This window comes from Notechis scutatus, chromosome 1 (genome assembly GCF_049901735.1).
Source record: "Notechis scutatus isolate UNSWTSFEM ecotype Mainland chromosome 1, rNotScu1.2, whole genome shotgun sequence".
Lineage (NCBI taxonomy): Eukaryota > Metazoa > Chordata > Lepidosauria > Squamata > Elapidae > Notechis > Notechis scutatus.
Genome location: NC_142009.1, coordinates 10,575,633 through 10,591,446, shown reverse-complemented (window position 1 = coordinate 10,591,446; position 15,814 = coordinate 10,575,633). Strand labels below are relative to the sequence as shown.

At 40.6% G+C, this 15,814-nt stretch overlaps 1 protein-coding gene across 2 annotated transcripts in view; it reads left to right on the top strand.

The window, feature by feature from the left end:
• HNF1B (HNF1 homeobox B) overlaps window positions 1-15,814 on the top strand; it is a 94,700-nt gene that overhangs the window by 72,560 nt on the left and 6,326 nt on the right. For both annotated transcript variants that reach the window (XM_087956737.1, XM_087956743.1), the window contains exons 5-8: window positions 3,854-4,023; window positions 10,298-10,430; window positions 11,551-11,727; window positions 13,785-13,903. In XM_087956737.1, coding sequence (XP_087812863.1) covers window positions 3,854-4,023; window positions 10,298-10,430; window positions 11,551-11,727; window positions 13,785-13,903 — 599 coding nt within the window. The remainder of the gene's footprint in view (window positions 1-3,853; window positions 4,024-10,297; window positions 10,431-11,550; window positions 11,728-13,784; window positions 13,904-15,814) is intronic.

The following is a 15,814-nucleotide window of genomic DNA, read 5'->3' as shown; positions in this document are numbered from 1 at the left end:
TTATATACCATGCTTAAATCAGACCGAAGACGGCGTAATTCAAGGTTTTCTAGTTCTAGAATTTCAAGTCTGGTGGCATAAGGTATTCTACAACGAGTAGAGGAGTGGAGAACTCTTCTCGTGAAATATTTCTGGACTTTCTCAATTGTGCTAATATCAGATACGTAATGTGGGTTCCAGACTGATGAACTGTATTCGAGTATTGGTCTAGCAAATGTTTTGTATGCTCTGGTTAGTAGTGTGATACCAGAGAAAAAGCTACGTAGGATTAGGTTAACAACTCTTAATGCCTTTTGGCTATGTAGTTGCAGTAGGCTCTAGCACTTAGATCATTAGAGGTGAGTATTCCAAGGTCCTTTACAGAGCTTGGGTCATCAACAAGATCTTGACTATTCAGCTTGTATTTTATTTTCTGATTTTTTTGCCAATATGTAAGACAGAGCATTTATTTTTTGAGATTTGAAGTTGCCATTTGTTTGACCATTCTGATACATAGTCAAGATCTTTTTGTAGGGTAGCAGTATTGTCTGTGGTATTGAACAGCTTTACATCATCAGCGAAAAGAACGCAATTGCTCTTAATATGATCACAGAGGTCATTTATGTAGAGTATAAAGAGAGTTGGTCCTAGAACACTGCCTTGGGGGACACCACTATTGACAGGTACAGAATTTGATAGGACACTCCCAATTTTGACCATTTGTTGTCTGTTTGACAGGAATGCTTCTATCCAGTTATTCAGTTGTCCAGAGATACCATAGGATTTTATTTTTAGGAGTAGTTTGTCGTGTACCACTGAATCAAAGGCTTTACAGAAGTCTATGTAGATTATGTCTATTGCTTTGCCCTGGTCGAGTTGTGTCGTCCATATGTTTTTGCAGTGTAAGAGTTGCAGATTACAGGATAGTTTTTTTCTGAAACCAAATTGTTTATTGGAGAGTAGGTTGTTTGTCTCTAAGTGGAGGATGATGGATTGGTTAATAATTGATTCCATGACTTTACAGGTGACGCAGCATAAGGAGATTGGTCTGTAATTTTCAACTAGGCTTGGGTCTCCTTTTTGAAGATGGGGATGACTGTGGCTTGTGACCATAGGTTAGGCAAGGAGCTGGTCCTGAAAGATTTTTCAAAGATTATGCTTAGAGGTTTGGCTATGGCAGTGGATAGCTTTTTTAAGAAGTAGGCACATATTCCATCCGGTCCAATAGATAGAGATGGTTTTAGATTGCGTAGTGCTTTTTCAACATTGTCTTCTGTAAAATCGATATGTATTAGATCATTGTTGTTATCTGTGGTACGGCTAGGAAATACTGGGCATGATCCATTGCTGTTTACAAATACTGAGCCGAAGAATGTGTTAAAGATGTTGGCTTTAATGGTGTCGTCGTTGCAGTCTTTACCATCAGGTCCTATCAAGGGTGGGATAGACCTTGAGTCTTTTAGTTTGTTGTTTACAAAATTGTAAAAAGCACGGGTGGAATTGGTGCTTAGAAGGTTTTCCTCTTGTTTAATGTGATAATTGATGCATTCGGTCTTTATCTGGTGGCATACATTTTTGTATCGGCTTTTGAAATTGGCAACGTGACCAGATTTGTTTTTCCGCCAGAGTGATCTCTTTTTGGATTGAAGTTTCCTTATTGTTATGGGTAATCTGCTTTTTTGTTTTGTTTTTTTTGTTAACCTTTTTTTAATCATCTTAGTTGCTCTTCTTTGCACTTTTTCCTAAGCCTCAACATCTTTTTTGTAATGTGGTGACCAAAACTGGATGCGGTATTCAAGGTGTGGTTTTACTAAGGTTTATTATAAAAGTGGTACTAATACTTCCCGTGATTTTGATTCTATGCCTCTGTTTATACAACCAAGGATTGCATTAACTTTTTTGGCTGCTGCCACACAATGCTGGCTCATGTTTAAGTGATCATTCACTGGAACTCCAAGGTCCCTCTCACAGTTACTGTTTTTGAGCTAGGTTTCGCCTAAGCAGTAAACCCGCCACCAAACCAAACCAAATCAAACTAGCAGAGCAGATTATTAGACAGTAGCTTGCCCTGTCAGTTTGGTGGGGCTAAGGTTTCCCCTTTCATGATTCCTTAATTAGTATTGTTTTCTGCCTGTTTGTTTGTCTGGTGTTAGTCTGATTTAAAGAGAGTCAGTAGAGCTCTCATTCTAAAAGAAAAATGATGTTGTAACTCCAGTAGTATTCTTACCATTCTACATTGTTGCCTTCTCTCTTTGTGCCTGGGTGCATTGACTGCTATCTATTGAACTGAATATGAATATGCTGAATAGTCAAACCTTGTTGATGATCCAAGCTCTGTAAAGGACCTTGGAGTAATCATTTCTAATGACCTAAGTGCTACAGCCCACTGTAACTACACAGCCAAAAAGAGTTGTTAACCTAATCCTACGTAGCTTTTTCTCTGGTAATATTACACTAATAACTAGAGCATACAAAACGTTTGCTAGACCAATACTCGAATACAGCTCATCAATCTGGAACCAACATTACATATCTGATAAGAAATATTTCACAAGAAGAGTTCTCCACTCCTCTACTCGTTGTAGAATACCTTATGCCACCAGACTTGAAATTCTAGACCTAGAAAACCTTGAATTACGCTGTCTTCGGTCTGATCTAAGTATAGTACATAAAATTATCTATTGCAATGTCCTACCTATCAATGAATACTTCAGCTTCAACCATAACAACACAAGAGCACACAATTGATACAAACTCAAGGTTAACCGCACCAAACTTGATTGCAGGAAATACGACTTCAGCAACACAGTGGTCAATGTCTGGAATACTCTACCTGACTCTGTGGTTTCTTCCCCAAACCCCAAAAACTTTAACCTTAGACTGTCTACTATTGACCTCACCCCTTTCCTAAGAGGTCTGTAGGGGGCGTGCATAAGCGTACCAATGTGCCTACCGTCCCTGTCCTATTGTTTCTTTTTATTTTTCTTATATGTACCCATTTCATGTATTCATAACTATGTATACTTATACCTATTATCTTGTAAGCGATTGACAAATCAAAATAAATAAAATAAAAATAAAACTTGGACCTTAGAGATGTTGATTTGAGCAGGATATGAATACCATTTGGGGGATTGAATCCCAAATGCTGGACCCTGCCATCTAAGAATCGGTTCTGCAGTGGGAAAGCCAGATTCATTAAACAACCATTTTACTAACTTAAGTATTGCCGTGATTCACTTGACAGCGGAGCAAGGTAGGCCGTAAAATGGGGCAAAACTCATTTTAAACAACTTTCTTGCTTAGCAACAGAAATTTTGGGCTCAATTGTAAGTCGAGACCTATCTCCAGCAACCTGTGAGTTCTCATCCTGCTTTAGACATAAAACACAGCTGGGTGACTTTGGTCTAATCATCAGTAGACTGTGAGTTCTAGTCCCGTCTTAGGCATGAAGCTGGCTGGATGATTTTGAGTCAATCACCAGGAGACGGTGAATTTTAGTCCCATTTTAGGCATGAAAGTCAGCTGGTTGGTTTTCAGCTAATCACCAGGAGATGTGAGTTCTAGTCCTGTCTTAGGCATGAAAGCCAGCTGGTTGATTTTCAACCAGGAGACGGTGAGTTCTAGTTTCCTCCTTAGGCATGAAAGCTGGCTAGGTGACTTGGGGCTGGTCCCCCTCTCTCAGCCCAATTCAACTCACAGGGTTGTTGTGGGGCACATACGAGGTGGGAGTATTATGTGTGTTCGCTGCCTTGAGTTACTTATAAATGTAATAAAAGTGGGATATAAATAAATAACAAACGGACTTCTACATTTTTTCCTAATTTAGCTTCAAAATTGCTATGATTTCTTCTATGTCATTGCATTCTCGCAGGGATCCGCTACAGCCACCCAGGGGGCAATGAAGTCACTTCTTCAACTTCCATCAGCCATCATGGTAACAACTCAATGGTGACCACCAGCCAGTCCATTCTCCAGCCAGTATCTCCAGCCAGTTTGGACCCAGGTCACAGCCACAGCCTGCTGTCCCCGGACGGTAAAATGGTGAGCACACCTGGGCTATTGTACCTCAGGTGCTGATAAGATAAGTTAGCTTAGGAGGCAAAAAACAAACAGAACTTTCTTTTTTTCCTACATGTTAAAACTCTCCTTTCCCTCCCCCCTCCCCCCCCAAGACCTGCATTAAACAATGAAAGGCTTGTAGGCATGAGGAGGGTAAAGGCCTGAGTGCTTTCAGGGAAAATAGCCTTCTGACCTTCTCATTCCCTGCTTAGGCATTGAACCATGCCAATAAAAACTGCTCTCAGGGTATTGATCGAATGCCTCTCAAATTGGCACAATGGGGTGGATCACTGTTTACTCTTCACTGCTGATGACATTCCACATGATTAAAAAAAAAAAAACAGGCCACCAAATCTTGATTAAGTCATCCCAGATGTCACTTAACTCTTCAAATGTTATAATTTTATTTAGCAAGCTTCAACAATCCCTTTACTTCTACAAATATGGACGTCAAATGGAGTGAGGATACAGTGATAAAAATGCTTTTATCACGATAGTGCCATTCATAACTTATCCTTTGCTGCAATATTGGGGTGGATTCTTCAGTTCAAGCTGTATAATATTCTACTATAATAGAAAATTTGGTTTCAAAGGCTTTGTTGGCTATGAGACATCCTAGCCTGGTACCTAATTTACAGGGACAAATTTATTAGGGTTGTCCTGAAGAACTGCATAAACAGGAAGTAAAACAAGAAAAAATTATCTTTGTCTTTTTAGTTACTACTGGTATTTAGTTATTGGCAGATGAAAAATATAAATTGTTTTCTCCTGTGGGGTCCTTGGTGCTGTCTAAGCTTGGTGGTTTTTTTGTAGACATTTCATTACTGAACTAGGTAATATCATCAGCACTGATGATGTTACCTAATTTGGTCATGAAATGTCTGCAAGAAAACAACCAAGCTCAGAGAGCACAAAGGACCCACACCTCTGTGATATATAGGAAAACCAATGAAACTATTCTCAAGTAGTAGCTGATAAGCCTTCTTTACAGCACCTTCAACTCAGGGGTGGGATTCTACAGGTTCGCACCTATTCGCTAGAACCAGTTGTTAACATCCTAAGCAGTTCGGAGAGCCAGTTGTTAGAAGAAATTACTGGCCTAATCCTGTAAGGAAGGCAGGAAGGAAACATTCTGGTGTTGCTTACAGAAACTGCCTCTCCGTTAACCCTTGTTGTGTTCTTGGCAGGACTAGACTTCCTGTCTCAGGAATTTCTCTGGAGTTTTTTCCCCCTCCTTTGCTGGTACTTTGCTTGTGTGGAGTGACCATTCAAAGTTACAATGGCACTGAAAAAAGTGACTTATGACCCATTTTTCACACTTACAGCTGTTGCAGCATCCCCAACAGTCATGAGAAGCCAGGCGAGGAGATGTGTGCCTCGATATGAGTGATATTGAGTTGGCCACACCCAGCCAATAACATGACCACCAAGCCACGCCCACCCAGTCACATGACCACCAAGCCATGCCCACCAACTAAGCCATGCCCACAGAACCGGTTGTTAAAAAATTTGAATCCCACCCCTGCTTCAACTCCAAAGGATGGTTTTGTATTTTAGCTGAGGGAAGAACTGTGGGGTTCTTGGGGTTCTCTGAACTTGGTTATTTTCTTGCAGACATTTCATTACCAAACACGTTAATGTCATCAGTGCTAGTAAGGGAGTACTGACATTGATGACGTTACCTAGTTTGATAATCAAATGTCTGCAAGAAAACCACCAAGCTCAGAGAACACCAATGACCCTACAGTTCAACCCTGAGCCACAAATATTCTTTTCTATTGATTGCTTACTTCTTTTCCCATTTTTTGGGGTAAACTTTCTCCCTTTTTCTCAACTCTTATTTTCAGAAGAAGAGGGTATATATTTTGATTTCTGTGATTTGATAAAGTTAAAGGGTTAAAAAGAAATAAAAACCAAGCACAAAAGCATCTCAGAACTTACTCCTCAATTTCTCCCTCTTCATGTTCCCAGTGTGAACAGGTGTTTCTCCTTTTTCCTGCTTGTATTTGAAATGCAAGAATCTTTCCTAAACTATCTGTCCTGATTTAATTGGAGGAAAATTGCACATGCATTTTTTATTTATGATCCCAAGCCTCCTACAAACGTGCACATTGCTTAAATTTACACCGTCATCCCGTGCACACTCATCTCAGAAGTAAAATTAATTGGACTTTCCGTTTCTTCTAAGCAAAATAAGGTTTGGGTAGTACTATCAGGAGAGCAAAACACAAGTTATCATTTAAAATGTATTCCTAATACAATAGCAATTAAAAATGTAAATAATGAATTTGCACTGGAATTTGGCCTATGAATTATTCCAGGGTTTAATTCCTAGCATGTCTTGGGGGCCATTATTCCAGAGAATGCCATAATGAACGTGAAGTCTTTTATCACAGGGTTTAAATTCTTTCCCAGTCAGGTGATTTTCTTCTCCCTTGCTGCATTAATTCATTTGTTTCTGTCCTAATTGTTTTTTCCGAGCTGGAACCTAATGGTGGCTTTTTACAAATATATATATATATAAATAAATAATTTATTATGCATGCATGCCTGGTTTAGTTAAGCTGAGGAATGTCTCCTTCCTTGAGGGAAGATTAGAAGTAAAAATGTCTTAGGCTGAGGAACATTTTTATTATCTTTATATTTTATGGGCAGTTTTCAGTGTGAAATATGAATGCCTGACCCCAGGTTAGGAGCTTGGATCCTAGGAAGTGAAGACAGCTGTATCACAGTGGATGTAATGAAACAACCAGCTCCCTTTGTAAATTGTGGAGATCACATTGTCAATCCTCTGGTTATTCAACTACTAGCTCGAGTTTTTTGGGAGGAAAATAAGGGGGGGAAATTCTGCCGCTGCCTACCAGCATCCATTGGTATTCATCTGGCTGTTTGGAAACTGAAACAGTATTTGCTGTATGAGCAAGAAGGAGACAGCAAGGAGCCTGGGCATGGCTTAGCTCAACTGTTCTGTACTAAAGCTGCTTGGTGCTGTGAAACTAAAACTGAAACTGAAACTCCACTCCTCTGCTTGTGTTTTGCATTTGGAACAGATTTCTTTTCAGGTAGGGAGGGGGAGTAGGACTCTTTAGCATTAGCGCGTGTTAATAATAATAATAATACAGGAAATACTAATGCTCTGATGGTCATTTCTCAAAATCCTTTCTTAGTGAGCACCTAGAAGCCAAGAGGAACATATGTGCCAAATTTCAAGTTTGTAAGCTTTATGGTTGTAGAGATTTTGTGATGATGTGTGAGTGGGATTTCGTTTTTATATACTGTATATAGATTCTCCTCAGTAATGCTTAGAAGCTTCTCTGAGGCTGATATGAATGTAGGGTTATCAGTATAAGATGCCCACGACTTACAACCATTTGTTTAATCTCCTTTTAAAGTTACAACCTCGCTGAAAAAAAGTGACGTATGACCATTTTTCACACTTATGACCATTGCGGCATCCCCAATGTCACGTGATCAAAATTCGAGTGCTTGGCAACTGGTTCATATTTATGACTGTTGCCATGCCCCCGGGGTCATCCAATCATCTTTTTTCAACCTTCTGACAAGCCAAGTCAATGGGAAAAACCAGATTCACTTAACAGCCGGATAACTAATTTAACAACTGCGGGGATTCACTTAACAAATGTGGCAAGACAAGTCGTAAAATGGGGCAAAACTCACTTAACACACTTCTCACTTTAGCAACATACATTCTGGGCTCAACTGTGGTCGTAAGTTGAGAACTACCTGTTCAGTGTTTCTCGAAGACCTATGGACTTCAACACAGCTGGCTGGAGAATTCTGGGAGTTGAAGTCCACAGGTCTTCAAGTCGTGAAGGTTGAGAAGCACAGAATTAGAGGACAGGAAGAGACTTCTATTGACATAAAGACCACTCATATAGCGTTACCAAATACGAGGCACCAAGCCACATCAGCCTCTCTAGAAAAACAGTTTCCCCACCACTGTTGATCTTCCCATTCGCAAGCTGGCAAGTTGAATGGAGACCCATCCTTGACTGATGCCTTCTGCATGAGCAAAATATGTACTTTCAAAATAGGAAGATGCCACGGTGCCAGACTGCTAGAATCAACAATGAAAACAGTCAGTGCTCTGTCTGATGCCTAAAAGCCTTCCCTGTGAACACACTTGGCAAAATACATTCGATTTCAAACCTCTATCACTTCGTCTGAAATATCTCTCTCTCTCTCTCTCTCTCTCTCTCTCTCTCTCTCTCTCTCTAGCTAGATAGCTAGATAGATAGATAGATAGATATAGATATAGATATAGATATAGATATAGATATAGATATAGATATAGATATAGATATAGATATAGATATATCTTTAACTACCTTTGTACTAGGTAGTCCTTGACTTGCCACCACAGCCTAGCCCAACATTTCCGTTGCTAAGCAAGGTGGTTGTTAAGTGAGTTGTGCCCTCCTTTTATGACCTTTCTTTGCCACAATTGTTAAGCGAATCGCTGTGTTTGTTAAGTGAATCATGTGTTCGTTAAAGCAAATCAGGCTTCTCCCATTGACTTTTGCCTGTTGTGAAGCCGACCGGGAAGGTCGCAAATGGACACATTGCACAACCTGGGCACAGCGCAAACACCCCGCCCCCTAATTTTGATCACATGACCATGGGGATGCTGCAACAGTCATAAGTGTGAAAACTGGCTATTAAATCACTTTTTTCAGTGCCGTTATAACTTCGAACGATCACTAAACGAATGGTTGTAAGTCCAGGACTCCCTGTGATGTACTTATTTTCTCCTCGTTGTTTGGGCTCTGCCAGGCCTCGGTGGCAGCAGACTGAGAATATTTTAGCAATTCGTCTGGTGGGGTTATTTTTCTTGGCCTAGCTTGACTGATTCAAGTCACACTGGATGGTTTTTATGGCCTTCCTTTTCTCTCTCTCTCTCTCACCCTGGTTGGGGAGGCATAGTTCTTGACTGAGGCAGCCTGGTCTTCCATCCAGAAAGTCATTTGTTGACTGTTGAAGCCAGGGTCAATTGGGCCTCCAGACAAATTCCTACCACCCCCTTGAAATGAAATGTGAGGCATATTTTCAAGACAGTCTTTTTCCTCTCAAGTGAAACCTTTGTAGGAGTTGTGAAATTAAAGGAATTTGGAATCATCCTTAGCAAAGTATCTCAGGGGTTGGAGGAGGTTATGGTGGGTTTCAGTTAAAGCAAAATGCGAGCTGTGTTTGGATAGCCTCCTTGGATCCCTACAGTAGGGATCTCCAAATATAAGACTTGTGGACTTCAACCCCCAGAATTCCTCAGCCAGCCATGCTGCCTGGGGAATTCTGGGAGCTGAAATCCACAAATCTCAAGGTGGCCACGTTTGGAGCCCCTGATCTACAGGTAGCCTTTGACTTACAACCATGCTGACTGGGGAACTCTGGAAGTTGAAGTCCACAAGTCTCAAGTTTGCCAATTTTGGAGCCTCTGATCTACAAGTAGCTTTTGATTTACTACCACAATTGGGACCAGAACTTCAGCCACTAATCAAAACAGTTCTTAATTAAGGCGTACCCAATTTCAGGAGCTTTTTTTTGCTGTGGTCATTAAGTGAATCTCATGGTTGCTAAATGAATTTGGCTTCTCCCATTGACTCCCCGTAAATATGAGCCAGTTGCCAAGCATCTGAATTTTGATCATGTGACCATGAGGATGCTGCAATGGTCGTAAGTATGAAAAACGACCATAAGTCAGTTTTTTCAGTGCCGTTGTAACTTCGAGCAGTCACTATATGAACCATTGTAAGTAGAGGTCAACATGTAAACAGGGCAAAGATGACACTGCACAGTTGTCTGTATGATCTAAAGGACCATGGGCATGTTCGAATATATGGGGTGAAAAGAGCAAATACTTGCTGATTAAAAAAAGTTTGGATCTTGCTACTCTGCATTAACAAGAGGGGCACAAGATGGGTAATATTGTTTTATTTTTATATTTATTTATTTATTTGTTTGTTTGTTTGTTTATTTGTTATATGGTATATTCACATCAGTAAAAAGGAACATGGGGTAAAAGAGAAAGCACAGAATATAAAATCTGAAATCTTAACAGGAGGATTACAAAGAGATATCTAAGTTACAAACATAATTTTTTACGTCATTTGTTGCAGCCAGGAAATCAGCAAAATCTCCATTATGGGCTCTGCTTTGGCACTTTGTTACTGTGGGTTGATAATATTGCACTGTTGATGGCCCATTTCTGAATTCTGACTTGTTTGTTCTTCCTTGACAGATTACAGTTTCTGGCGGTGGGCTCCCCCCGGTCAGTACTCTCACCAATATCCACAGCTTTTCCCATCACACCCCACAACAATCCCAGAACCTCATTATGACACCTTTATCAGGAGTCATGGCTATCACACAAAGTAAGTGCTTTATGAGTTAGACAAATGTCTTCTTGTTCTTAGAATTATTCATGATTACCTGTTTCCTTGTATAGCACCATCAGGAAGCAAGGAGCTTTACAGAGTCCAAAAGGGCAGGATCCTGTCTGAAAGACTTTGCAGAACATTTACTATCTCTTCCTTTCTTCTTTCTGCAATTGTCACTGCCTATTGTAGCAACAACACTGGTTTCCATTGGAGTTAATCTCCATTTGCTCAGTAAATATTAAGAGAGAAATATTGATTTTGGTGCACTGTGAGAAAAGAGGGAAATTAAAAAAAATGAATCAGTGATGAGATCCAAAGAGGCGAAAGAAAGAAAGAGAGAGAGAGAGAGACAGACAGAGAGAGAGAGAGAGAGAGAGAAAGAGTCATCCTTGAGCCGGTGACATTCGAACTGCCAAACTGCTGGTAGCCGGCAGTCAGCAGAAATAGCCTGCAGTACTGCATTCTAGCCACTGTACCACCAAGGCTCTCCCGCCATTTGTAGGGTAGGTTGTTCTCGATTAGTGACCACAATTGGGATTAGCAATTCCATTGCTAAACCATAGAGTCCTTAAGCAAGATGTCATGTGACTAGAATGGGCTCACAACCTTCCTTTCACCACAGTTGCTAAGCGAATCATCCACGGTTGTTAAGCAAAACATTACGTGACTGTGAGTTGCTACTTCCCACAGGCTTCCCCACTGACTTTGCTTGTCAGAAGCCAGTTGTGTGAAGATGAGAAACCATGATCCCAGGACCACGGGGTTGCTGCGATGGTTGTAAATGTGAGGACAGTTACTTTTTCAGTGCTGTCCTAACTTCAAAGAGGGCTCTCGTGAAAAGTGTCATGCCATTGTTCAAAAACAATGCATGCGAGATTGTCTTTTCATTGTCTTTAGCCAGAAGCAACCAAACATTTTTAACAAACACCTTTAACACACATCTGATATGAACAAAAAGACAAGCACAGTCCAATTAAAAAATAAAGCCCTGGAAAATCAGGTTGAGTTGAGTTGAGAAATTATAGAATGACGGTGGGTGTTACAGGGTGTTATAAAATCTGAAGACTTTGGAGCTTTATAATCAAACACCTCTACTTGTCTCTCTGTCTTTCAGGCCTAAACAGTTCGCAGGCCCAGAGTGTCCCCGTTATCAACAGCATAGCCCTACAACCGGTCCAGTTCTCCCAACAGCTGCACAGCCCACACCAGCAGTCAATCATGCAGCAGTCGACCAATCCGATGGCTCAACAGCCATTCATGGCGTCAGTGACACAGCTGCAGAATTCACACAGTAAGATTCTTTTGGGGGTATTGGCTGAAATAGAAGGCCAGAAGCTGGGAGAAGCAAGAGTAACAGAAGCCATAAGCACAGCAAGATGTTTGCTTCTGTGTCAATCAGGAGGGTAGCCACAACTGTGTAACCCAAACCCCATCTATTTTTCTCATGTACTTGTCTCCAGAGGTTGTGAGTGCTCCAACACTGGAGATTTTCAAAAAGAGATTGGTAACTATTTGTCTGAAATGGTACAGGGTTGAGCAGGGGGTTGGACTAGAAGACCCCCAAGGTCCCTTCCAACTCTATTATTCTATCAATAGTCCTTTTTCTCATGTACAGGGAGTGTTGAGTTTAAGTGCTTTTTTGAAACAGATCTATTTGTAAGAAAAAAGACTGTTTGTAATCCAGCATTTTGTAATGCTTTTAGTTCCTCATAATTCCTTCTTTATCAAGAGAAACAAAGAATTTTCCAGTTGGCAAAGTATTATTGAGTATTTTAGTTACACACGATGGTATACATGATGTCTTAGGGAGTTAGGTAGGTAAAATTAAACAGCATAAGTTAAATCCTAGCAGTGGGGCAAGAATATGGAGAGATACACATGGCAGGAAATAGCAATTTCCTTCAACCTAGATTGTATCTCTGAATACAGCCAACTGGATTCTTTTGAGATGGGGATCAGAGGTTGTATTCAGCAGGTTCTGACCAGTTCTGGAGAACCAGTAGCGGAAATTTCAAATAGTTCGGAGAACCTGCAAATGCCACCTCTGGCTGGAGATTTTATAGTATCCTTCGCCTGCCACGCCCACCAAGCCACTCCCACAGAACTGGTAGTTTTAAGAAAATTGAATCCCACCACTGATGGGGATGGGAGTTGTAGTTCAAAGTATCTGTACAGGAAGGGCCCGATGAAGGCCAGATCAGAGTAGTGAATCTAGGAGACCCAGATTCCAAGCCTTTCCTAGCCCCCAAGTTTACAAAAAACTGTTTCAGAACAACCCCTGTTTCTAAGCATAACCAACATCAGAAGTTAGTTGCAAAGGAGTGTGGCAATATCAAGGACACCAACCTGGATTGTTGGAGAGGACGTGATGTCCTCAGAATAACAGGGTGGGAAAGAATCTTGGAGGTTTTTTAGTCCAACACCCTGCTCAAGCAGGTAACTCCTATTTCATTTCAGACAAATAGTTATCCAATCTCTTCTTAAAAACATCCAGTGTTGGAGCATTTACAATTTCTGGAGGCAAGTCATTCCACTGGTTAATTGCTCTCATTGTCAGGAAATTCCTCCTTAGTTCTAGGTTGCTTCTCCCCTTGATTAGTTTCCATCCTTTGCTTCTTGTCCTGCCTTCAGGTGCTTTGGAAAATAGGTTGTCTCTCTCTCTTCTTTGAGGCAACATCCTAGATATTGGAAAACTGCCATCATGTCTCCCCTTGTCCTTCTTTTCATTAAATCAAATTCCTGCATATGCTTTAGCCTTAATAAAAGTTGTTTTATTCTTGATCTGAGCCTGGTTCTAGCTTAGCTCTTTTACTACCATGAAGGACTCTGAGGTTGGACTTAAAATTACAGAATTATAGAATTGTAAGGGACATTTGAGGTCTTCTAGTTCACTCCCTGCCCAGATAGAAATCCCTAAGTGAAAAGGAAGGAAAAGTTCCTTAGGACACCCAGCATTTAATGGGCAGGGGTCACCAAATTTGTCAACTTTATGACCTGTGAACTTCAACTTCCACGCTGGCTGAGGAATTCCAGAAATTGAAGTTCATCAATCTTAAAAGTTGACAAGTTTGGAGAATCCTGGATTAGGAAATCAATTTTCACAGTCCCATTTATGTTTTATTCTAATTAACATATGTTGAGACTTTCAAAAGCTGCTGATTTATCCCTTGAAGGTTATAGCAACTTGGTTCTGTTCGGAATAAAATATTTGGTGGGAGAGCAATTTATGACTGTAGTCTAAAATCTTTGTCATTCTTTTTATCCCTCTGATTTTGTCTCTTATCACTCTTTTTCACACACAAAAACACACACACACACACAAGAATAACTGTTGGCCTTTTCCCACAGTGTACACACACAAGCAAGAACCTCCTCAGTATTCTCACACATCACGGTTCCCTTCAGCGATGGTGGTCACGGATACCAGCAGCCTCAATTCACTAACCAACATGTCTTCCAATAAACAGGTAAACAGATGTAATGTTATTGGGGAAAATTAATACAAGCCGTCCTCAACTTATGACCACAATTTGGATCAGAATTTCAGCTGCTAAGCAAAACGGTTGTTGTATGAAGAAATGCCAAACACCCAGATTTTGATCATGGGGATGCTGCGACATTTGTAAATGCAAGGACCGGTTGTAGGGGGAATTTGGGTTGATCAAATGGCTGTCTCATGATTGTGACGGCATAGGACCATAATGGGCAGGCCCCATTATGTCCATATATTAAGGAATATTTGTATGGTGGAGTTCAAGAGTTAAGGCACTCAGTGGATGTCAGTGGATGAATAACAAAATAACAGAGTTGCAAGGGATCTTGGAGGTCTTCTAGTCCAACCCTTTGCTCAAGCAGGAGACCCTATAATTTCACACAAGTAATTGTCGAGTCTCTTCTTAAAAACCTCCAGTGATGGAGCACCCACAACTTCTGAAGACAAGTCGTTCCACTGATTAATTGTTCTGTCTCCTTAGTTCTAAATTGTGTCTCTCCTTGATTAGTTTCCGTCCATTGCTTCTTGTCTTGTCTTCAGGTGCTTTGGAGGATAGATTATACTTTGTGGCAGCCCTTTAAATATTGGAAGACTGCCATCATGTCACCCTTAGTTCTTCTTTTCCCCAAACTAGAGATACCCATTTCCTGCAACCCTTCTTTGTATGTTTTAGCTTCTAATCTCCTAACCATCTTTGTTGCTCTTCGCTGCACTCTTTCTAGAATCTCAACAACTGAATAAGGGAGTGCAAATTACACAGGATGTCACACTAGACACAAGTTGTTTTTAGCTAAAAGTGAGAAGAACCAGAAAAACCCAGCGAGGTGCTGTGGTGAGGGTTGCTGGATTAGAAACCAGGAGACAGTGAGTTCTAGTTCCAGCTTAGGCCCGAAAGCTGACTTTGAACAAGTTGTTCTCTCTCAGCCCAACTCACCTCACAGGGTTACTGTTGTAGAGAAAACAGGAGCCACCATTATTATCTAGGCTGTCTTCACAGTACAAAATAAAAGTGGGATATAAATCTAATATAATGAAAGAATCCAAAAAAGTGGATCTTTCAGAGGGATTGATCCTAAACAGTTATATTTTTTCCTCAGGAATTGGTTAGAAGATGAAATTAGCTAACTTTACACAAAGTAAAAAAAAAAAAAAACACCACATGAAGACATCCTGGTTTTTACACTTCTTGATACTTTAGCGTCTCTATGAAAAATAAACCAAGAGTCCTATTATGTAAACCTGTCCGCTCCTTTTTTTATGATGAAAAATCGTCCCAGAGCAGACAAAAAAGTCTCTTTTCTTCCTTTCTTTCATTTTTTCAAAGGCAGCTTTGCAGACTGTGGGAAATATGTGGCCTCTATCGATTGTTAGATAGTTCGAAGAGAAAACCTTGAACTTCTCAACAGATAAGCTGGCATGTGGGTTTTTTCCCCCCCTTGGAGAAACTTGTGCCAAAAATCATAATAATGGGGTGTGTTCACCAACGATTGGAATGCACATTTGAATTCTGAGGCAAGTAGTTCTCAACATATGAGCAGAATGGAGACCAACGTTTCTGTTGTTAAGTGAGTTTTAGGACCTTTCTTGCCACTGTTGTTAAGTGAATCACTGCGGTTGTAAAGTTAACAACATGGTTGTAAAGTGAATCCGGCTTTCCAATTGACTTTGTTTGTCAGAAGGTCACAAGAGGGGATCGCATGACTCCGGGACACTCCCATCATCATAAATATGAGTCAGTTGCCAAACTTCTCCATTTTGATCCTGGGGATGCTGCAAGTAAGTATGAAAACTGATCATGTCACTTTTTTCAGGGCTGTTGTAATTTTAAATGGTCACTAAACGAATGGTTGTAAATTGAGGACTGTACAAGCCTGATGCTTCCTGA